This window comes from Myotis brandtii, unplaced genomic scaffold (assembly GCF_000412655.1).
Source record: "Myotis brandtii unplaced genomic scaffold, ASM41265v1 scaffold154, whole genome shotgun sequence".
In the NCBI taxonomy this organism is placed as follows: domain Eukaryota; kingdom Metazoa; phylum Chordata; class Mammalia; order Chiroptera; family Vespertilionidae; genus Myotis; species Myotis brandtii.
In genome coordinates this window covers 7420158-7444642 of record NW_005355584.1, presented here as the reverse complement: position 1 = coordinate 7444642, position 24485 = coordinate 7420158, and the positions used below count along the sequence as shown (strand labels likewise).

At 48.5% G+C, this 24485-nt stretch overlaps 1 protein-coding gene across 5 annotated transcripts in view; it reads left to right on the top strand.

Annotated features, from left to right (window-relative positions):
• The first annotated feature begins 645 nt into the window (after positions 1-645).
• The window catches only part of MBP (myelin basic protein), a 70853-nt gene continuing 47013 nt past the window's right edge, over positions 646-24485 (top strand). For 4 of the 5 annotated variants that reach the window (XM_014535911.1, XM_014535910.1, XM_014535909.1 and 1 more), the window contains exon 1: positions 16292-16366. In XM_014535911.1, coding sequence (XP_014391397.1) covers positions 16316-16366 — 51 coding nt within the window. In that variant the 5' untranslated portion in view covers positions 16292-16315. Of the gene's footprint in view, positions 663-16291; positions 16367-24485 lie in introns of those variants that run through there. The other variant, XM_014535912.1, reaches the window with a different exon arrangement.

Here is a 24485-nt window from a genome sequence, read left to right as displayed (position 1 = left end):
CTGGGGGGGTGGGGGAGTTAGGGGGCTGTACTGGCAGCCGACACCCACACTGTGTTTCAAAAGAAGGGAACTTTATGGGTCCCTCTATTTAAAACCTGTGGTTTGGGGAGAAGATTATGGCCTGCCAGAGTCAGGAAGACTTGTACAGAACAGTAGCCCAAAGGCCAGGGCCACCCTAATCCCTAATCCGCTCAGTCCTGCACCCAGGCTCCCTGGCAGCCACCCGGGAGCGACTGGGCCCAGGTGTGCAGAGCTGGGGAGCTGGCAAGGGGCAGCTCTTCCCCAAGGATGGGCCAAAGGACCCAGGAGGAGGCCGCAGCCTAATAGCTGTGTTTCTACCAGCCAAGGAACAGTGCCCATCAGTCGTTTTATTTTAAGTGCGGCAAACAAAAACCTGCAGGGAGAGACTCCAGCTAAAAATTATTGTAAAATGTGGTTAACAGTAACTCCCAAGTTCTGAAACAACTACTTTCATTAATTTGGGGTTAAGCAAAAGCTATTTGGTTCAAATCCACTTAGAAAATCTTTCTAAAGCATCACCTTTCTGCCCAAAGGTGAGGACGCGTGAGACAAGTTTCCTGTTCTGTGATTTGGCTTGTAATGCCCCATCATGGTTTTGAACGTCGGTTGGGTCCATGAGGACGAGCTGGAAAACCTCTCTGGTACATGCCCTGTTTCTGTCTGGATTTTTAACTATTCGTCGAAGGTTATTTCGTTTGCTTTCTCCTTTCTCTCGAGATTCTTTAAAGATCTGACAAAGTTAGCAACTGTCTGGCTGCCTTTCTACCCAGGTATCCAGGCAGCACTTACTGCCCAGGCTCCTCTGAGAGCCGCAGACCACCTCCTCACAGTCATGACTGCCCTGGGATGCTCTCCTCTGATATAATGACTCTCCTACAGCCTGGTTTCTGCTGATGAGTAAACCAAGGCACAGAGACACCAGGGCACCTGGGGCTCAGTTCCAGGAGTCCGTCACCAGCCTGGGTTGACGCCTGCGCAGGCGTGGTGAATAGGACAGCTCGGGAACCTCACAGAGCTGGCTTCCTCTTCTCCTTCTTCTTAAAATTCCACCATGAGTGAGTAACCACGCCCAAAACCATGCTTCCTCTTCAGGATGGTATGACTGTAATGGTGCTGCACGTGTCTTTGTTAGTCATTCTCTCCTTGTCTTCCTCAGTTGTCATTCCTGAGAGAAGAAAGTAATCGGATGACTTAGTTAATTTCTATTAAGTAGTCATCCAGCAGTAAGATGCTTCTGTTGGTCCAAAAGAGACCCTGAAGGAAGCTGAAACCAGCAGAGTTTGGGGTCTTGGAGATGGTTTTACACCACAGTGAAGGCACCAGGATGCCCTGTGCTCCAGCCACGCAGAGAGCCAACAACAGCTGGTCCTTCCTCCAGAGCAGACTCCCAATCTCCCGAGTGTGTAGTGGTCCAGCTGGACCAGAGACACAGACCCAGGAGGAGATGCATAGCTGTGACTTATTGCAAGAACCGGGCTGGGGAGGTGACCAGAAGGGAGGGAGGCTGGAGCTCTCAGCGTGCGCCGAAGCTGCCTCTGCAGAACCGCCCTCATGCTCCAGCCAGGTAACTCATATTCTGAAGCCATTAGGAATGTCCCAGGCTCGGTCATTGTTAAAAATTAAAAAATGTGGATCTGTATGTTATTTTACCCTGGATTCTGTGACCACCACTGAGTAGGTGTGAGGCTCTATTATAAAAATTAGATAATCAGAGGACGGGGACAAACAGATGTGGGTGGGGTCTCTGGGATATATAAAAAATTCTAAAACTCGGTAAAATATAAAACAAGCCACACAATGGAAAAAGATGTGAGAGGACAGGCTGGCCTGGAGAAGAAAACCCAGCCAGGCTAATAAAATATGAGGAGGTGTTTTATCCACATGTTATCAGGGAATTGAAAATCACATCAATGGGAAAATTTTTCATATCCATTGTACTGGTAAACAATGTTGAATTCTGACTCACATTGTTATGAGTAGGAGGGTAAAAAAGAACAGACACTTTAGAGAAGGATCTGGAAAAGTTGGAGATGGATGTGTCCTATGGCCAGAAAAGATGGTTACCCCCTATGACCCTGGGGTCTCATTGGGGAGAATCTGATCTCTGTGTGTGATGTACATACACAGGATGCTCATGGAAGCCTTTTCTAAAAACTTGTTATTTTGAGATAATTGTAAGAAATCATACAGAGAGATCCATATACCCTTCATAACATCATGCAAAACCATAGAACAATATCACAACCAGGAAATGAACACTAATACAATCTGTCAACCGTACTGAGGTTTCAGGTTTCACCAGCGTGCATGCGGGGTGTGTGTGTGTGTGCTCGAAGTTCTGTGTAATTTTATCACATGTGGAATTGTGTGACCATCCGCAGTCACATATGACAGTTTCATCACAGGGTCCCTCACGCGGTCCTTTAAAACCACCGCCATCTTCCCTCTTCTCCCTCCCTGAGCCCTTGGCATGCACTGATCTGTTCCCCGTTTTCCATAATTTCATCATTTCGAGTATTCTATCCAAGTGAAACCTTATAATGTGTAACCTTTTCAGATTGGCTTGTTTTCATTAAACACATTTCTCTTGAGTGTATCTATAGCTCATTCTTTTTCATTGCTGAGTAGTATTCTCTGGTACAAATGGACCACCACCCACACCATTCATGGGTGCATCATTGCTCATAGAACCCCTTACTATTCTTCTAACAGCCACAGGGTCTATAGTAGGAGCCTCTGTTTCATTCTCGATAGAGGTGATTTTTGTGTCTTCTTCTTTTTTTGTGTCAGTTCTGCTGGAGAATGATCAATTTTATTGATTTTTTCTCTAAGAACTAGCTTTTTATTTCATTGATTTTTCTCTGTTTTCATTTTCATTGGTTTCTATGCTTATCTTCATTATTTATTTATTTCTACTGTCTTTGGGTATATTTAACTCTCTTAGTTTCTTAAGTTAGAACTTAGATTATCAATTTGAGACTTTTTCTCTTTTCTGATATAATCATTTTAGTGCTATAAATTTCCCCCTCAGCACTCCCTTAGCTATGCCTACATATTTTAATGAATAAAGATTTTGATACTAAAAAAGAGAGAGAAGCAGACAAATGGCCCATGAGTAGGGTTATAGATATATACTCTGATGTAGTCATAGGAGTTAAACTAAATTACCTAGAACTTTAGGTATCCACATAGCTCAAGTTCAAAGTAACAATGTTGAATGGGAAACATCACATTGCTAATGAATAAATATGGTATGTTTATTTCTTGGAAAAAATATACATCTTCCTATATAATAAAAGGCTAATATGCAAATTGTCCCCTCAACCAGGAGTTCAACCAGGGGATGGCCAGCCCCGCCCCAATTGGCCTCCCCACCCCAGGGCTCCTCCCCAAAGCCGGCCCCACTCCCAATTGACCCCACCCATGCATGAATTCGTGCACCGGGCCTCTCTATATATAAAAGGCTAATATATTAATTGTCCCTCTGACCATTTGACCAGTTACTATGATGTGCACTAACCACCAGGGGGAAGACACTCGAACTCGTAGGTTAGCTTGCTGCTGAGGTCCGGCTGATTGGTACTGGGCGAGATGGGCTGGACATGCCCTGGAGCCCTCCTGTGGTCATTCCCTAGCCCCAATCATGCACCGGTGGGGTCCCTCAGCCTGGCCTGCGCCCTCTCACAATCCAGGACCTCTTGGGGGATGTTGGAGAGCCGGTTTTGGCCCAATCCCCGCAGGCCAGGCCGAGGGACCCCATAGGTGCACGAATCCGTGCACCGGGCCTCTAGTAAATACATAAAACACTATGTGTTGTGATTACATGCATGTGTAATAAATATAGAAATCCAGCAAGGCAGGGCTGTCCACCAACCTGAATTACGACATTACCTCAATCAGCATGCTGTTGAAGCCAGTGCATTTCATAACACGAAACAAATGGCTCTTGCAACTATGTTTGCATTTTACAAGTTTCAGTCCACACCAAGAAGAAGCCTTATGCCCTCAGGAAAAGAAGCCGGAGGGCTCTGACCAGATCACATTTCCTGTGAGAAAGCTTTGGCTTCATCCTCAGAGAAACTCCCCCACACGCTGACGGTGTCACCCCTCTGTCACCACTGATCAGCCACTGACCCAGTTTCAAAATCAGTGTTGTTCGGATGAGGTATGTCCTATCACATCAAGAGCGCTGCTTCCCCTTCACTTTCCTGAGGGCTCTCGTTCACTGCTTGCACCATGCTGGCGGTGGCCCCAAACTTTAGGGATCAGATGACATGGGATGTCCCCCGTGACATGAGATCCCTGGCCCCAGGCTCAGTCCTGCCCACCCCTCCAGTCATTGCTGCCCTGCAGGCAGGAGCACAGGCAGCTGCCAGGATGGCTCCTCCCACAGAGCTCACCCAGACACACCAGGCCACATCCACATCACCCGCCAACCTAAACAGAGAAAGAAACTCTCAGCGCTACCCCCGCTGCATCTGGAGTCTGATCTGGAAACCGAGAGGCAACACATACCACACACTCGCCTGAGTCAGTGAGGCTGCCAGCAGGGGAGGAGCTGGCTGGGAGGCAAGAGCAGGCTCCCACCAAAGCACTAGCAGAGGCACCTGCCTGGACTAGGTCTTCTCACAGGCTATGGGGCAGGGTTGGCGCTCATGTTTCCCTGGGGGTTTGCCAATCACCTGCATACATTTAACCCAGAATTCTTACTCAGTGCAGTCCTAGGCCCCTGTCTCGGCCACACCACACCACACCACAGTCTCAGGGCTCGGGCCCAGGAGTATGTATTTAAATGAGCTCCCAAGAAGTTCTTTATGCTTACTGATAGTCTGGCTCTATGTTAGAAAGAATGACTCATGGAAAATAAAGTTCTATGCTGATGATATATTTTCATTTATATGCTTATTTTTGATGCATTCCCCACAGTTAAGAGGATGACATTTTTTCCTCATGCCTTGTGCATGCCAGCATATCTAATGAGGAATATTTATGGACATTCATGCTCTTCATCTGGTTTCTCGCATAATTGAAACCCAACATTTCTTGCTAAACTATGAAAGCAAGAAGTGCAGAGCTATGTTGCAGGCTTCCGAAATAGAGCAAACACATGGTTACTTTTTAAAACCTCGCTGCCCGTGTGGTGTGCTGTGCCATGCGTGTCCATGGACATGGAGATAACGTAGATGGAGTTCTTGCCCTGGAAGTGCTTTAGAGCGTGAGGAGGGGACTTGGAGGTCACAGTTTCCCAGGGGGTGGCGGTGGACCAGTTTCCAGAGGCGGAATATTTCTAAGTGCCCTGGGATGTGTGCGTAAAACTCCACGGGGCTTTGAGGAGGGGCTGCACTGGAGGAGGGATGGAGGCTCCCTGGCTGTTTGGAATCAATGCTGGCTGCAAAGTCTATTCTGCCCTGAACACAGCTACCCCCGGTCGCCTGCCTGTCCCTGGCCTGCCTGGGTGTTGGTCCTCAGAACTGCTTCCCAAAGTCCCGTTCATGGAGGGGCTGCTCCCTCACCTCCCAGATGTCTGCCTTCCCGCACAGTTTGCAGCATCAGAGACTCTCCCCTTCGTTTCGGGACCTTTTTGTTTATAGGGGGCTGAAATGTCCCACAACGCGCTTACGTGCTGGGACAGTGAACAAGCATCTTCCTGTTGTCTCTGCTTTGCCTGCTGCTGGCAGGTGCCGCATCCACTGTGGGAGGTCGGTGAGAAAGTTAATGCACGCATCTCCCTCCTGTGTCTCTGCTTTGTGCGCAGGGCTCGCACCTGTGGCCTCCTCCACGCATCCCAGGTGGGGTGGGCGGTCCTCATGTTCTGATGCGCATCCCCCGATGGCTGCCCAGCAGATGTGGGCTCCTCAGGGGTGCTCTGCCGAATCTGAGCTTCACCCAGAGAAGAATGTGGGTCCTGGCCTATCAGCTGACTGAGTTGCCTCACAAGACCAGATACATTAGAGCAGGAATTTAACAAAATAAACAAAAACGATTCTCATATTTTAGGAGCCAGGTCTCTCTCAGCAAGTGTGTGTGTGGGGCGGGGGGTGAGGGGGTTGAGGACTATTATGCTGGTTGTTTCCCCGATGTCTGAAAATGTAATAACCTTGGAATAGCCAAGACCCAGGGTTCTAGAAGCAGGAGGAGAGATTGTCTCAGAGACGGTGTCATGCATGCAGAGCTTCGATGCATCGTTTTATACCGCTCGTGAGAGACGGTCGGCTCTACTGGGGAAGACGCTGATCCTTTCACTTTTGTCATTATTTTCAAATGTCAAAACTCATTTTTGAAGAGACAGGATTTAAACCAGACATTGAAAGAGAATCTTAGTCCTTTCAGACTGGTGGTTGGACGCTGTTACATGAAGAGAGGTAGGCCTGGAGGTGCGCAGAACTGGCAGGTGGCCTCCTGCAAACGCACGGGAATGCCGTGTGCATCGTGTTGAGATATGTATAAGACATACACATGTCTTATACATGTATATTTACACAGCGTTAGCAACACCAAGTAAAGTGTGCTAGGGACTTAAAATAAAATTTAATGTGGAGGGAGATTAAAACCTGTTCAAAATGTCACCCCATTATAAAAAAATAAAACACTGTACTAGTATTTGTGCATGAATGTAGGAAAGGTCCCTGGCAGTGATTTTGTGGAGCTAACGTGATAGCGTCGTCTCACTGGGTCTAAATCTCTGAGACTTCATTTGCTTCTTGAGATGGGTCGAAGAGGAATTTGAAATGTCCCTGGACTCCCTCCCAGAGTTTGGTTCCTGACCTTTCTCAATGGCCGACATAGTGACCACAGTACCTGTGGTCCAGGGGACAGGAGGCGGATGATTCTGCTGGTGGACTCCCAGCATCTTCCCCATCCTTTCCTTAGACTAACCCTCCTGGTCACTGTCCTGGGGCTCTCTGCCCATGGCTGACGTGGTGGGTTTCCTGACTAATTATGGACTTTTGGGGTAACATATTATGGACACCCAAGGAGGGTGGGTATGAAAGTGGGCAGAGAGGAGAGAGGTGGGATTGATTCATTCCTCAAAGCAGGGGAAGCCCACACCCAAACTGGTGCCTGTGGGGCTTCAAGGGAGGGGAGGGGAGGGGAGGGAGCAGCTCAGGCCACTGTGCAGCGCCAGCATGGGCCTGCCTCTCCAGAGTGTACCTGTCTGCACAGGTAACCAGGCTGCTCCCTCCTGGAGACCGTGTCTGCACCACAGGCTCTGTGGGCTGACCTGGTTTCAGTGTTTCTATTTTAACATTCGGAGGAAGCTGACAGTACAGGTAGTCTCTAAATTTGCACTTTGGAAAAGGTGGTAATTCGTGTGAGAACCCGCCCTCTGTCTGGGTTGTTTCTACATATTGTAACTAGTGATGCATGTGCTGAACACTATACATGCTTCTTTGGTCACAAGTCCTCCTTGACCCCTGAAGGGCAGTGTCCAGTCTCCACACTGGATCCCCTAGCTGACCCATTTAGGGTTTACATTTGCTCTTGACTTTGGGCACCCTGAGCGTCCTATCCAGGCTCAGGCCCACTGTGTCTGCTCCTCCTGCCCTCTGCTTGGCCCCCATAGAGGATTCGGTAAAGAGCTGAGGGAGGCATATCTGTGGCCAGGGCCAGGCACCTTGGCTCTGCCTGCCACCCTTCGTGCCAGACACCCCCATCTATGCCCAGCCTGTTTCCTCCCCAGGAGCAGCCCATGAACGGTGTGGGTGTCCCCACTTCCTCTCTGCCGTGTCCTGTGTTCCTTCTGAACAAGGGCTTCCGTTTTCAGGGGACACTCTGCTCTAGTTTAGCCCCAGCCCTCCTGGCTCCTGTGAGAGGCTGCAGGGACCTCCCTGAATGCTCCATGACCGTGCTGGTCCTCACAGCCACGCTGCTCCTCTAACTTCTCTGTCCACGCCTTGTTCTATTGGGTGTGATGCTGCAATCCAAGGATCGGCTTGGTGGACTCAAAACAGGCTTGTGCAATGTGTGTGTGTGTGTGTGGGGGGGGCACATGTGTGGTTTGGGTGCAGAGAGCAGCTTCAGTGAGTCACTTAAGTATTTATTGAGCAGTTATTATCTACTAGCCACTGTAGTAGGTGTGGGAGTCCAGCCATGGACAAACCAAAGGCCCTGCTTTATTGTCGGGGCCATTACTTCCGCTCCACTTGAGGGCAGAACAGGTTCCCGGCTCTCAGTCTACTGGGATTCGACTTCCTGTGATGCCCTGCCTCACTCTAAACTATTTCAGGCAAAAGAAGGTTAGGCTCGGCCTGAGGTCTCTCTCCTCAAAGCCACAGGCTGGACAACGCATGTGTAGTTGTCAGGTAAGCACACTGTGGTGAATACACTCTGCCAAGGTGTTTGCATTTTTCAAACAATACTCTTTATTTCCTATAAAAGACATTCCTGGACCGTCTTGACTTTGGTGGAGCAATAACACTAAAAGGCCTCCACTAGTGGAAATACATCATTGCCTTCAAAAGGGCACTGATCTTTCTGGGCCTTACAGAGACCACGTAGAAACTGAAGGGCATGGGAACCCACTTGAATAGATCAAGCTCGGAATGCAAGCGCATTGGCAGTCTGTGTTCATCATACACGTTAGGTACTCTAGACATTTGTCATTCCGTTGTTCATTTGAATGCCATTTTTCAATAACAGAGTCATAGAGGAGACTTAATTTCATGGTGTATTTCTATAATGCTTCATTGTTTGTCACTCTGCCCTCGTTTTCACACTAAAGGAAAGAGGTATGAAATCACTGGCCAACTTGGCCTTAATGTACTTTGAGTCTTCAGAGCACCCCTTGAAGGTGAGGTGAAGGAGAAGGTGTCCCTTTCAATGGAACTCCTTGCCTTAATAAATCAGAGGCTTAATGCATCGAGGAACCCTTTTTTTTTTTCTAAGAAATTAAGTGCCTTGCTCAAGCCATGTAGTCAGTCCACAGCTGACATTGAATTAGAACTCTGGAGACTGTGTGTTGTCTTATCGCTACAAGTACAGCCAAGACCAGGCAGACCCAGGCCCACCCTGCCCGCCAGTCACTGCCCTGTGGGCGGGGTTACCCACGATTACTGACCTCAGAGTGGGTCACCTGTGCATGAGGATGAAGAGGACATACTTCCGAAATGTTCAGACAGCCCTCCATGGCGTGATGGCTGCCATCAAAGGTCTCCTGACTCCAAATCCAGAGTCCTTTTCACTGCATCATACTCTCTGGGGACATGTCACTGCCCTTGTCTTTAAATATAATTGTCATTTGCTAGCATCCGTTATCTTTCTATTTTCTCACGAAGTAAGGACTCGTCCAATAAACTGGGGCATGCCTGTGTGAAGACGAGGCCCCGTAGGAGGTAGGCTCTGAGCTGTGTCTCCTGCAGGCCCATGTGATTAAAATCTGGAGATCAGATCAACAAGCTGGGGATTCAGTATCCTCTGTGTGCTGGTAAACCGGGGGGTACTTTAGTTAGACTCAGACTGTAGCTCCGTGGTCCTGTGCCACGTGCATCCCTGTGGCCTGAGCCAGCACACGGGTCCCCCACACCCAGCTAGGAGGAGCCGTCTTGCCTGGCATTAAGGAATCTACGAGTTGTTCTGGAGGCTATCGGGGTGCACTGAGTTAAACAGACGTGTCCTGCCCTTCCATCACTGGCTCAGGCCATGAGCAATGCTTGAAGTATTCACGCTTCCTCTATGACCGCTGCAGTGTCCCGGGTCACCTGGCGCACGTGGACCTGTGGCAACGGCACACGCATGGCTGCATTCCCTCTAATTACATTGTCAGTGTTCTGGGCCGTGTGGCACGCATGGGCCTGTAACAAGGCCACGCATGACTCCCTCCTTGGCTAATGAGGGCCATGCCCCTGGAGGCAGGGCACAGGGGCCGGGCACAGAGGCCACACCCGCCTGGGTTTATTCTTCCTCTGGCTCATGCCTGGTATCCTCGGGTGACTGTGAAATATTAACCAGCTGTTCCCACAGCTCCCCAGGAAGTAACATTTACCATCCGTGGTTTCAGATAAGGAGCAAGCCAGAGTGCCTGCCTACAAGAGGGGGCAAGCCCTGGGCTCTCGGCCACTCACACTTGGGTCTTTCTCTGGGAAGCCCGGCCTGCCTGCCCCAGCCGCTGGACCTCTAGATGGGATGATGGGCAGGGCAGACCTGCTATCGGGCCTGTGCACAGAGGCAGGGGGATGACAGTTAGGCACCAGGACCACAGTCTCCAGCCTCCCCATCCGCCCAGGGAGGGTGTGCCCTGCATGTGCCCAGCCAGGCCCCGCCCTGCACCAGAAAGGCCTGTCTGGACCTGACTGCGGGCACCGGGGCACGCCAGCCTCCTGGGACTTCCTGGTTTTACACAGATATTTCTGCTCTCTCCTCAGAGCTGAGGAAACCTAAACAACTTACGTTTTTGTTTATTTTATACGTGAGTTCCTTGCTGATTAAACTTGCTCTCTGGGTTTTCTTATAAAGATTAAACACGCAGTTATCTGTCTGCCCTCCCAGCTCTCTGCTCTCACCTGCCACCTTTTATATCGTCTTTTAGGGGCCGCAGGGCTGTTTTACCTGCTGGGAGGGCGCAGTTCACCCTCTCGAGAACCAGCCCTGGGTGCCGGGCGGGGGGAGAGGGGGGGCAGTCCTCTCCTGAGGATGGGCAGGGACTATCAGCTTCCCAATCTCCAGAGGGCTCACCCTGTCTTCTCCTGGTGTAAGGAGGGGAGAATGATGCCACTCTGGAATTGTCACACTGTCCTGTTTTGTCACTTTACTCTCATTATCCCTCTCCGGGGACACTGTCTTCATGCAGTCTGCATCTGACATCTTTCAGGGCTCAGCACATGAGTCAGAGGTCACAGGGGCCTCTCCAGCATGTGAAAATGCACCAAAAATGCGAAGACACCCTGATCAGCACGGGGTGCTCCTGCAGACAATGCAGGTGGCTGAGGCTCATGGAAGGACCCGCTTCCACCCTTCCGCAGGTGTGACCTGAGCCTTCCCCGTGGCCTCCCGGGACAAGAGGTGAGAGCCCTGGGTTCAGCTGGGAGGCTCTGCAGGAACCATGGCTGCTCTGTAGCAACAACAGGACAGTCCAGGTGCCTTTACAGTCTAGTGAAAAGCAAAGACTCCACTGACATTAATGGCAAAGCACACGGAATTGTGGGAGCTCTGCTTTAGTGAATTTTTAAAACTCGAAGAAAGCAAACGTGGCTCCCGGGTGGATTCTAAATGCCGCCGCCACACGCACATGTTCATTCTCTCCACGTTGGGAAGACTGGTAGGTCCCAGGGCGTGGATGTTGAGGTGGGAATTGTGGGCTCGGTGTTTCTGTGGTTTCTCACTGACCCCGCTCTGTGGCTCCGGGGAGGCATGGAATTAACACCCAAATCATTCCTTGCGTGCACTTTCCACCAGCTGTCTGTGTAAGATCTTAGGCGGAGAATGAAGAAAGCCGGTTTTCATTATAAAACTGTATTCACGCACAGGTGTTCATGAGGAGCAGGTCCTTGTAACTCATATTTTCTCAAGGATACTTGTGAGAGGAGAGCCCACTTCTCTTTATTGTGTTGACAGTTAAGAAATGTGTGCTATCTTAGACTTGCTTCCTAAGATATATTATTAACATCCAACGGACCCCAATTTTTAACTGAAATATCTCCCTAGAGGCATTGTTATTCTCATAGCTTGGTTCAGCCTTCTCAGCGTTAGTTTCTCAACTGTAAAATGGGAATAAAGCTCACAGGGTTATTCCTATAATTACATCACTGTAATATCAACCTGCATCTCCTTTGAAGCATTCACTTTAGGAGTGCTTTCTTGAACTTGGACTCAAAAAAAAAATTGTCCAACCAACAGCATCTTATGAAACTGAAGCCAAAAGAACCTTAAGTCTATAAAGATTATACAGCTGTGGTGCATTTCCTACAACATGGGCATAAATACAACTAGACGAGTTGATTAGAAATGAGCCCAGGCGTACAGTAACATGCAGATAACAGACGACGCCCCGCCCCACCCCGCCCCACCTTGGGTCCCGCCTCACTGCGCCTGGAGTTTCTGTTTATCTCTTCACATTGGGGTAGGTTTGGGGAGACAGGAAAGATGCTTGGGGACCACTTCTATGAAGCCAGCCCTCTAGAAAGACTTGAATTGAAACCTTCTCTATCTCACAATAAACTTATTGAAGCAAAAGATTTGACAATAATCCCATTACCTGTAAAAATGCACTCAAGGGCACTACAGAAATAGCCAGTTTGGCATTTTAATATTGGAAGGAGTCTCTGAAGTTTGGGGAATGGCTATCTCTTCACTCACTGCCTGTTCTCAGTATAGTCTTTTATATAATTTTTAAATTTTTTCAATTACAGTTGGTACACACTATTATATCAGTTTCAGGTGTGCTACATAGTGATTAGACATTTATATGCCTTACAGAGTAATCCAGCTCCCCATAAGTAGTACCTGCCTGGCACCATCCATGGTTGTTGCAATACCATTGACTGTATTCCCGGTGCTGTACTTGAACTTGCAGAGGCTCATCACTGTGAAATGCATGAGCCATCTGTGATGGAGCGGTAGCTTGGTATGGGCTCATTGAGTGTGGTCACTTCTGGGCTCCTCAAGGGCCGCTGGCATCTTTACTCCTTTCCCTTCCCTGAACTTGGCAGTTTGAAGTGGACATACACATGCGTGGGCACCCACAGAAAGGTCTCTGTAATATGAGTGATGGTGGGTCACTGGACAGCTAGGAGTGTCTCCTGCACTACTCACCACCAATCCTGGTGACAGACACCTGGTGGGACGAATGAGAAAGGGACCAGCCAGCACCTAGGGCCCACCCTCTCCCAACCCTCACCAGCTCTCACATGGATCTCATTCTCACCAGCTCAGTGAGGAAGCTTTTCTTACTTCCACTGTATAGGAAACTGAGACTCAGACAGGTGAGTCACTTGCCCTAGGTCATGGGCAGGAGCTTGGATTGGGACCCAGGTCTCAACTGCCCTGTTTGCACTTTAAAGAGTTAGAATGATCTGTACTTGAACTTGCAGCTAGAAGCTAAAATGAGGCATGTGCAGTAGAAGCATCGCAGACGGCCCATGCATTTCACAGTGATGAGCTTCTGCAAGTTCAAGTTCAGCACTTTAAAGAGTTAGAACGTCCCTGGTTAAAATACCTAGAAGCCGTTTCCCCGCCACACCTCCAGCATGTCAGCTGCCCCGTTCCCGAGCGCTCACATGCACGAGGGATGTGCTGATTTCTCAGGGTCTCCACCAAGAAAATAGGCAGAAATCTCAGAGCAGTGAGAGCATATTATAGAAATGAAGCCACATCGTTAGGTTGGATGGCTCTCCCATCAATCTTGAGGCTTCTACTGCACATGCTTCATTTTAGCTTCTAGCTGACACAAATTGTGGATGATCCTGTACACATGGACATTTTCCCTAATCCAGTGACTGTTCAGAAATCTCATCTAGAATTGAATTTCTGCCTTAGGAGGGTGTCCTGATATAACCTAAAAGTCCTTCCCGCTTCCCACATGTTCATTGTTCATTATTTCACCCAAAGCTTCTGAAATTACCCAGAAATGCTTCAGAGTCAGCCTGGCTTCCATGCGGCATTCCACATGTTTACCAAGTCTTCCTCTTGCTCTCTCATTTTGATTAATTGCAACAGTGAGATGAAATGAAGATGACCCCCGTCTTCTGGCTCTTTGGTTTGCAGATGGTTCTTCTCATAGATTATAGAGCCCAGCTGCTGATGTGCAGTTCTCAGGCACAGTCACAGCAAGGAAGGCAGCCTTCCCAACCCCTCCTCCCGCCCGCAGTCAGACTGAGTGCAGAGTGCAGGCAACTGCCTGCCACGCCCTCTTCCCACGTCAGGGCCCCCGATGCAGGTCCAGTGCCCAGCGAGGATGCTCAGAGACCGTCTTCCCACAGATGGGGGCCCGCCACGCATCACCTGTTACTTTGCTTTTCTTGTCTATCTTTTCCCGCCAGCATGTAAATTGTGCGTGTAAGGCTAGACTCTCCCTGCTCTAAATGGTACTTCGGTCTATTCTGTTTGTGTCCAAGAGCCACGAGTTTTCTAAATGTTGATTACAGTCCCCCCCAAGGGTAGCCTAACGTTTTGCTCTGAAACGTGAGGAGGTTTTGATCAGAGACGCTGGAAGAATTATTATTTCTCTTCCAGGAGCCAAGGAAGCATTTGCAGCTAGATTTCAGCTGTGCTTCAGAGACCCTTCGCCCCAAAACACTCCCCCTTAGTCCACAAGCAACCCCCAAATATTCACTTGTCCCACATGAGGCTTGTTTCCTGGGGGAGGGAGCATTAGGTTGAGTTTACCTGATAAATGAAAAGCCAGGGAAATGAAAAGATGGGGTGAGGGTCGATGGAGATGGAGACAGACGAGGCAGGGGACTGGGGAGAGAGGACGTGAGCTGGAGATACTGCCGAGGTGAAAACAAAGATGGTGGCAATGGGAGACCCCCGAAAGTCCAAGCTGTCAGCTTTCATGAAGTTAACGATTGTTCTGTGCTTTGTTTAGAATAGACTAATTCTTATTCCTTAAACAGGGAGATAGGCCCACAAATGGTTGGGCCGATGCCATTCCATGTATTCTATACAGATTACAAGTTCCCAATATTTAGTTAGAACCCTGCATGGAATCAGAGAGTGACAGCTACTGTCCACTCTTTCATGCTCTCTGACTACAGTTTGGACCCCATGAGGGCAACACGATGTCTGTCTTCCCCTTTCTGTACCCATTCCTATCAAGGAAAGTTGTGTATGTGCCCCAAACCTCAGTCTCTTCAGTGACATCACCCCAAAAAGATGTTTTTGTCTAATTTAAATAAATGGGGAAGGTAGACGGTAGACTCCCATTTCATTCTGAAATGATCAGCAAAGCTGTACTTGCATTTTTAAAAGCATACACTTTAAAGTATTGTTTTTTTCACTCTCCTCATGAAACATGAGGGATTCATATGATTCTTCAAAGCTAGTGCATTTGTCACCACTAGAACCATGTCTTTGATTTACGGGCACATTATCGCTGCTTTCATCTGGGTTGTTTGAAGTCCAGCACTTTCAGACTCCCGCTGCGCAGGCTCCCTCTGGAGCTGTCCCCTGCCCAGCGCTCATCTTTGCACTGTCGAGGGGGTGGCTGTGTGCTCTCCACCTGTGCCGGCTCGGGGACCCCCACACACGGGGAGGCGAACTGTCAGGTGTCGTGGCTTCTTTCTCTCCAGTCGTGAGGACCAGCCGTGTGCCCACTGAGGTCCTTCTGAAAAGAGCATCCACATCCTTCATTCGTATGGATGAGGCCCCAGGGCTGCGGTGCCTTTGGGGAAATCCAGATGCCAGCTGACAGCTTCCTCTTTTCTGAAGGCGGCCTTCAGGGGACGCGCTGCCTTTCACTCAGACACGGGAATTTAAAAACCCCCCTCCCCATTTTTAGGAAAGGATTCACTTTTGTGACCTTGGAAGGAAAACTGTTCTGTGTTCCACAGGAAGTTGGGACCCACGTGTCCTTTGATAAAGGAATGCATCGTGGAAAACTACATGGGTAGCTGTCCACAAAGCCCTGTCGCTGCGCCCAGGTGGGCAGGTGTGTGGATGGACGTCGGGTTAGTGCAGGTGCAGGGATGCGGTGGGATCCAGAGTGTGTTTGGAATGGGTTTAAGCTAAATTATTCGGTTTTGTGCCTTGGGGGGGGGGGGGAACCTGTTAATTTGCTGTTAGTGTTTGGGTTAGGAAATATGAACAAAAAATACACACTTTTTTTAAAAATCCAACTTTATCTCCCCCGGAAATTCTGCAGATTCTTGGCATACTTGTCTGATAAGCCACCCTTGGTCTGATCTTGAGGTTTCTGTGCTCACACGATTCCCTGGGCAGCGGCACGGACTTGTTACCTTTTACTTGTAGGCACCTCTGTGCATCTCAGTCGTTTCCTGACGTCCCTGACTGTGAACGGTGACCCCCGCTGTGTGGGTGTGATTGTGTAGAAACAGCCCCCGAGATTGCTGGGCATGGCCTGATGATTTTGCAGATGAGGAAACACCCCGACATGTATTTGTTACTGAACAGCACTGAGATCGGCAGCTCCCCTATATCCTAGCCATTTTCGTGGGACCACTAATAAGATGTCTGTTGTGTCTTGAGTTTGGGGTTTTAGTTTTCTCTCTTCGGAAAGGGATTGCAGCACATCTCACAGGAATGCTGTCCTGATTGAAAAACAACACGGAAAATTCTAAACGCGCCAGCTTTCGGCTAACACCTCTTTTTCTTTCAGCCTCTGCAGCTGACTCGGTGCGGGATGGGGAACCACGTGGGGAAGCGGGAGATCTGCGCTGAGAAGGCCCATAAGGTAGGAATGAGGGGCCCAGAGACCTGGGGGTGCACGTTTACCTCGTCCTCTGAGTGGGCGCTGTGGCTCCGGGCTTTCTGCTCACACCAACAGACTCTTACCCTCCAGCCCTAGCAATTCCAGGGCAGTGCTCGGCCGCCGCTACCGCCCGAGCTCTGGGCCTGGACTTCAGACCACCATGGTCTCGGCCACCCAGTGCTGGGGCCTCTGCAGCCCTTCCCACCCCCTTACTGTGGAATGTTTTCAAAATGCAGCCAGACAGGAAACGTGGAAATAAACTCCATCCAATCCTTCTAAGCTGCCGAAAGTCATCTTTGCGTTTCCAGCGCAGCCCTCGCCATTTCCCGCCTATTTCACAGGCATCAGCTCCTCCACTCGGTTTGATTCTCGGCTTTGGCCTGGTTCCCGGGAGTGTCAGCAAAGAGTGGCTCTCAGCCCTCTGCCTGTTGAGCCGGGCAGTATCGTCTACGCCCACTGCGGGGACAGGAGCACCAGGGGGACTGAGACCCAGGCCCTTCCCAACCCCAAATCCAGCATCGCTGTTCTCTCCCGCCTCACTCTCCTCCTGCACTTCCTGCTAAAACCAGCTGCTGCCACTGTAACGATGTCACAGAATGGAAAGCAGAATCACTGAGCAATGGAAGTCCTTCCGGTCCCCCAGACTCCAGCCTGGAGCATCGTGTGATGGGGCCATGGTGCCTTTGAGCCCCAAATTCACCCCAAAACTTGACATTTCTGAGTTGATCGCAGTGCGTTGGCAGTTGTTGGAGACCCGTCTGTATAATTTCCATTTTCTTAGGCAAGTCCCGTAAACAAGTTTTGTGGGGGTTTTTTTGAGAACTCAGATAATTCGTAGATTAACCATATAATCTATACTTAAGAGCTTAAGGAGCTGAAATGTAGGAAGCATTTCCCCACAGACATGTACCGACCTCCTCTGATACTCAGCTGCACAGAAACATCTAGACAAGTAGGCGAGTTCTTAGACTGCGAGGTGCACGCAGACTTCCCATTGTACCGCACCTACAAGAGTCTCAGGTTCACTCTCTTTTCCTCCTGTCTATCTATCTGTCTATCTCTCTGTTTATCTCTCTGTCTATCTATCTCCACCTCCACCTCCCTCACACACACGCCTAAGGGGTTCCTCTCGACTTCAGTTGCAAAACAGGAGACTGTCTTTCATGAGCACCAGGTGCAGTAAAAGGGCACTGCCGTGTTCTGACTCCCCCACCCCCCCGCCCCCGCCCCAGGCAGACACTGCAGGGGATCTGTTCTAGTGGGAATGTTCTGTCTGTGTCACCCGAAGTGTAGTCATTAGACACACCTGGCCAGGAAGCACATGGCGTGTGGCTGGTCCACCTGAGGAACCACATTCTTAATGCTATTTATTTTAAATGATTTAGATTTAAATAGCTGTGTGTTCAAGTGACAGCGTGGCCCCACTGGATATACATCACCCCTAAGGTGCCCAGAACCCTGCTTTTCAAGTAAAATAAACTGAGTATAAAATCTTTAGCTGTTCTCTTCTACTTTCTGACAGTTTTAGTCTTTTTGAAAAGAGGCTTGTTGCAATGTATTTCAAAGGGAAATATGACGTGGTGTTTGGAGAATATCCCAGGAGCGTTAACACTTCCTTCTCACGAGCCATAGGCTCTTCTTGTTTTACCGCTGGGATACAAAGCACTGCGTTCCTCTGTTTAGGAACATGGTATCTCGTGCCTTTTAATCATTGCTTCAGTGTTTAAAAGAAAATCAACCTTGTGACTTTAGGTTTCTCTTCCTGGGTTTGTAACAACACTGTAAAGACTAGGAGACAGAGTGTGTTAAGTCATAATTCCTGCAGCGCTTGAAGCAGGAGTATCATTTCCTGAGTAGCACAGAGAACCCATTTGGACGCATCTCCCCTGCATCACTGAGTTGTCATGTGACCTGGCGGATTGTGTTGCCTGCTCTGTAACAGGTTTTTCAAAATATAAAAATATTTTGAAGTTTCTGTCTTCTCATAACTATAACCTGAGTTACTTGTATTGTCAGTTATGAAACCAGGGGAAGGTCTGTGGCCTGAAAAGCATTTTAGGTTTCTCTTCCTGGGTTTGTAACAACACTGTAAAGACTAGGAGACGGAGTGTGTTAAGTCACAATTCCTGCAGCGCTTGAAGCAGGAGTATCGTTTCCTGAGTATCACAGAGAACCCATTTGGACGCAACTCCCCTGCATCACTGAGTTGTCATGTGACCTGGCGGATTGTGTTGCCTGCTCCGTAACAGGTTTTTGAAAATATAAAAATATTTTGAAGCTTCTGTCTTCTCATAACTATAACCTCAGTTACTTGTATTGTCAGTTATGAAACCAGGGGAATGTCTGTGGCCTGAAAAGCAAAATTTCTCCTGCAAGTGCATTTGCAGGAATATCATGTTCACACTCTTGACGAAGTGAAGAATGGATCGCATTGATCTTGCTGACCGGCGTCTATCTGCACCTGTAGGTATGAAATTCTTGAGACGCATTTAGTTGGTTATTAAAGTTCATGTGACTGGTTTTGATGCTGGCAGAGTGGAAACAGGCTTTAGCAAGATTCGGTTCTGCAGCTCCTAGAGCGAGTCAGAGCAGGTTTCTGTGCGGGGCTTCCCCGCTTCGATCACAGCAGTAGCAGAGCTCAGACCAGGGACCATTCCTTCTGCAAGGCAGGTTTGTCCCTAAATTTAGAGCGAGGAATCGAAAGGCAGGTGCAATCAGAGTCCTAAAAAATTCTTCTCTTTCACTTCTTAATCTCACTGCATTGGTATACACATTAAACCCTGTTTTTACTTAAGAAGCTTTTACTTCTGCCTTCTCTTAAGTATGGAAGATGTCAGAAGATGGATAGTAGTGAAATAAGTAATGATAGTGTCTGGCTTTGACTCTGCTAGCTGGGGGCGGGACCCTGTTCCCCACTTTACACGTGGGCACTCATCTATAGTCACAGAGCCTCTGGGCAGCGACTTCATGTGATCAAGGACGCTTCCTGTGTCCTCTGACGCCATACAAACAGGTCGAGGAAGGAGTCCCAGGGTTGAATTCTCAGTTCTGTGAGATTCATACTTTTCCTCTGGGGTCCTCAGTGTTGAGTAGCAAGCATTTTCTCAGCCTTTATTTATAAATCCACTCACGTTCATCAGTCTAGCCCAGGAGTGGGCAAACTTTTTTACTCGAGGGCCACAATGGGTTCTTAAACTGGACCGGAGGGCCGGAACAAAAGCATGGATGGAGTGTTTGTGTGAACTAATATAAATTCAAAGTAAACATCTATAGTCACAGAGCCTCTGGGCAGCGACTTCATGTGATCAAGGATGCTTCCTGTGTCCTCTGACGTCATACAAACAGGTCGAGGAAGGAGTCCCGGGGTTGAATTCTCAGCTCTGTGAGATTCATACTTTTCCTCTGGGGTCCTCAGTGTTGAGTAGCAAGCATTTTCTCAGCCTTTATTTATAAATCCACTCACATTCATCAGTCTAGCCGTTAGAGAGAAGAGTCAAAGTCTTCCAAAATTTTAATTTTCCACATTTCAAAAGCCAATCCTGGGCCTTGGCACTGAGCCCCAAGCGAGCTCCACAGAGGTCTGGCCGCCAGCGTGGGCGGGAAGGACCCTGATCCTCCCCATCATTGCCCCCCTGAAACACGTGCCCAGCCAAAAGCCACTGGGTCCTGGCTGTTGAGTGCAGATGTTGTTGGTTTTTAATGGCTTTTGCTGAAATAGAATTCACATAACATAAGATGTACTCATTCAAAATGTATAAATCAATGTGGGTTTTTTGGCATATTCATAGGATTATGCAATCAGCACAGCAATCTAATTTTATAACATTTGTTCATCCCTCAAAGAAACCCTCCTGCCCATTAACTGTCACTCCCCACTCCCCACCCCACCCGACTCCCGATCCTGACTCAAACACTAATGTGCTTGCAGTCTCTATAGTGTCTTGGACACTTCATATATGTGTAATCATGCACATATATGATTTTTGTGTGTGTCTGGCTTCTTTCCTGGAGGATCATGTTCTCAGTGTTCATCCACATTGTAGCACACCTCAATGCTTCATTCCTTTTCATTACCGAGTAACATTCCATTCTAGGAATTTACCCATTCATTACTTGGTGGACATTTGAGTTGTCTCCACCTGTTGGTATTATGAATAATGCTACTAACAACATCCATGTGTAGTGTTTTGTGTGGACATATGCTTTCATTTCTCCTGGGCATATACCTGGGGGTGGGTTTGATGAGTCACATGGTACTTCGAGGCTGAACTTTGAGGGCCACCGGACTGTTTCCACAATGGTCTCCCACCGTCCTGGCTGATGAGTGTTTTGACTTGCGCACATCCTCGCCTATGATTATTATTATTACAGTCTTTTTTATCGTATCCACCCTCGTGGTGTGAGGTGGGACCGCAGCCTGGTTTCCATTTGCATTTTCTTAACGAATAACGACGTTGAGCATCTGTTACGTGCTTACTGGCCATTTGTGTGTCTTCTTTGGAGACATGTCTGTTCCGATTCTTTGCCCATGTTTTTAATTGGGTGGTTTGTTTTTCTTTGTTGAGTTGTAGGAGCACGTTACATATTCTGGGCACTAGACCTTTACCGGGCGTACAATCTGTAAATGCTTCCTCCGGTTCTCTGAACGGATGTTTCACGCTCTCGGTGGTGTCTACGGACGCACGAGTTTCTGATTTTAAGTCCAGCCTCCCAGAACGTCTTCTGTTGCTTGTGCTTTAAGAGCATATCTAAGGCTCACATCTGAGAAACCATTACGGAGGCAGCACTGCTTTTCATGACTCCATTCCATCTGGTTCTCACCCGCAGTCAGTCTCTAATCCTTGTCATGCTGTCCCTGCTCTGCAATTGTTCTTTTAAAAGTAGCGTTTTGATGACTTATAATGTGTCTTTATGAAAAGCACACAAATAAGTGGATTTGTAGGTTTTGCTTCCTAACTGATGGTTCCCTTTGTCTGGACAAGTGGCTCTCAACCAGGGTGCCCCCTCCCATCCCGGGTGGGACATTTGCCAGCGTCCAGTTGTCACAGCGGCAGAGATCAAGATGCTCCTCGACATGCCACAACACACAGGACAGCCTACACCATGACCAGGGCTGACCCAGCCCAGAACGTCACCAATGCCAGTGTCAAGAGGCCTGGGCTGGACAGGCCATGGCTGCCTGTGTACGGACGTCCCCGTCCTGCCCTGACCCTGTGTGAGAGGAGACCTGGCTTCACAATGAGCCCGTTCACATGATCCCAGTCTTCATGTCTCTTCATGTTCTTTACTTTGATCCCGAAAGCTTCAATGTTTTGCTAGAATCCTTTGTTACTTATCCAAACCCAGCTTACAGCAAGAATAATTCTGTTTTTTAAGAAACAAACCAAAAATGTTAAGTAATAAGCTCTACATTGTAAGAAGAGTTTTTATTATACCACACAGACACACACACACACACACACACACACACACACATACCCAGTGGAAGGACTGAGATTTGACCCCAAACACAGGCCATGCAAAAGGAGGGTGACCCTGCCCCCTGCATCCCAGACAGGGTCCCCGACTCACTGGATCTTCTCCCTTGGGACCCCTGATGTCCTAGAACAGTGAGAAGAGCCTGACTCCACTCTCCTGAGGCCATCCAGTCCAGTTGGGATCTCTGGTTTGAACTAATGCGATTTCCTCTGGATCTGATGGAAGCAAGTCCTCCCTGAGAGCAGACGCTCGCCTGGCTGTGATGGACACCCCGCCGGCTGCCTGGGGGCTCTGAGTGCCTCTTTGCAGATAACATTTATCATCCCGACCATACCAGAGGAGGCATTTGAAAGGCACTAGTTTTTTTGGTTTTGTTTTGTTTTTTAAGAAATTCAGGAAATATCCACTCCTCTATTTAAAGAGAATTTACAAACCCTTCCAACACTAAAGTCGACAAATTCCATTCCACGGTTTCCTGTTCAGGTCGGTGCATGGAACCAGTGAAGATGACAAAGGCTGTGAGCTCAGCTTGCACCAACGATGCACAGGAGGGGAGAGGCCTTGGGCCCATTGAGGAATCCAGGGGTGGAACAAGGCTGCACTGCACTCTGGGTAGTGGCAGGAGGGGCACCAGACAGGCATAAGGAGGGGGGATGGAGCAGACACCAACATGCAGTGGGGTTTGAACGCTGTGCTACTCCAGGACTCATCCTCTAAGCAGAGAACGGATCAACCAAACAAGACATGTTAATCACACAGGAATGAAAACCATTGTGTAAAAAATAAGGTACTGGGGATGCAGCAAACTACTTAATTTATAGTGATTATTGTGCCAATGCTATTGAATAATAAATTTCATCTCTATAGGAAAATATTTTTAAATCTACCTTAATCATAAGAATTTTTTCTCATTGCATGTTCCCCTAAAATGATTATGGAAAAATAAGTGGGCTCTTACTAGGTCAGCCCTCACATACTTAGGCTGATGGAACGGAAAATTGGCACAAACATTTTGAGGAGAAAAACCATAATGGCTTCAAATGCATTTACCTAGTAGACACTGGCAGCCATAGACACATTTGGGAATGAGGACACTTGGGACAATGACACTCTGGGGGTTCCCGGGTCATGGGGTCGGGCCCTCGGTTGTATACCTGAGTGTTTACAACTTGTGGGAAGCTTTTATTTCTTTATCAGGAAAATTCCATTGCATTTGACACACATCATCTTGGTTTTGTTTGTTTTGCTTGTAGGCATTTTGCTTATTAAAAATGTGTTAGTCACAAGGATATTTTTATGTTCGTGGGATAGCAACAGTGTCAGGTCTCAGGAACAAGCTTCTTGTTTGAACAGAAATTAGTCACTAGATTTCCCCGAGCAACACGTACTTCCCCTGCCCGTCCAACCCACCGTGTGCGCGTCACTGATATTGAGGGATAAGATCCAAGGTGGGGGTGAAGCTTGAGGTCCTGCCCCTGACCTCCACTCTGGGCCCCGCCTGAGGCTGCTCTAGGTTAGGTGGACGCTGTGTGGCTACAGGACAGATGTCTGCACAGGGCGGGGTACGATGCAGGTGCCTCTGCCATCTGGCCTGAGCCATGGACCTGGGAAGCTGGAACCACATGCCCAACCTCCAGTCTTTGCTTTAACTTCCAGCTTTTACTCTGAACCTGGAATACCCTCCCCTCGGAGACTCACCATTACTTACCATTAAGGAGGAAAAAACACTCCCAGTTCTCATTGGAAGACGGGATAGGTTGGAAGGAGTGACCCGGTAGACACTAAAGCACAAAAAACTACATCCACAGTGATTATAATGGTAGCTACATGGTAATTATTAATTAGTCCTCAAATGAAACTATTATTTTGTACTTAGTGAAGAATATGACTGATATCAGCTTAGAAGCCAGATGTGAAACAAATACATGTGACAAGAATGTATAGCTGACGAAAGAAACTATCAGGAAATTCTTTCTGTTCCAAGTTGTACTCTCTTCCAAAACGAAACAGGTGCCGAAACCGGTTTGGCTCAGTGGATAGAGCGTCGGCCTGCGGACTGAAAGGTCCCAGGTTCGATTCCGGTCAAGGGCATGTACCTGGGTTGCGGGCACATCCCCAGTAGGAGGTGTGCAGGAGGCGGCTGATTGATGTTTCTCTCTCATCGATGTTTCTAACTCTCTATCTCTCTCCCTTCCTCTCTGTAAAAAATCAATAAAATATATTTAAAAAAAAAAAAAAAACGAAACAGGTAGATATGAAACCATGTCTCTTAACCCACCTTTGGTGCCGCTGCCGAAACAGAAATTGTCTATTTTGAACTACTCTTAAATAGGATAAAACTGAACAGTTTTCTCTCCAGCACATGCTGGGTGCCAGGCACTGTGAGGTGTGGGGACAGAAAGGTGCATAAGGCAAGGTCCCCATTCTTAACAAACGTTCAGTGTCGCAGGGAGAAAGGAATAAAGAAACAGGGTGTCTGTGACCATGTCAGATCTCCGGGGTAGGGGGTCAGGAAGGACACTGGACACAGGAAAGCCACTGAGGGGACCTGGCCGGGTGGGGTCAGAGTTCCCAGACCTCTGCCTTCTCCAGGCTCCAGAGGCAGCAGAGGGGAGCTCCGGGG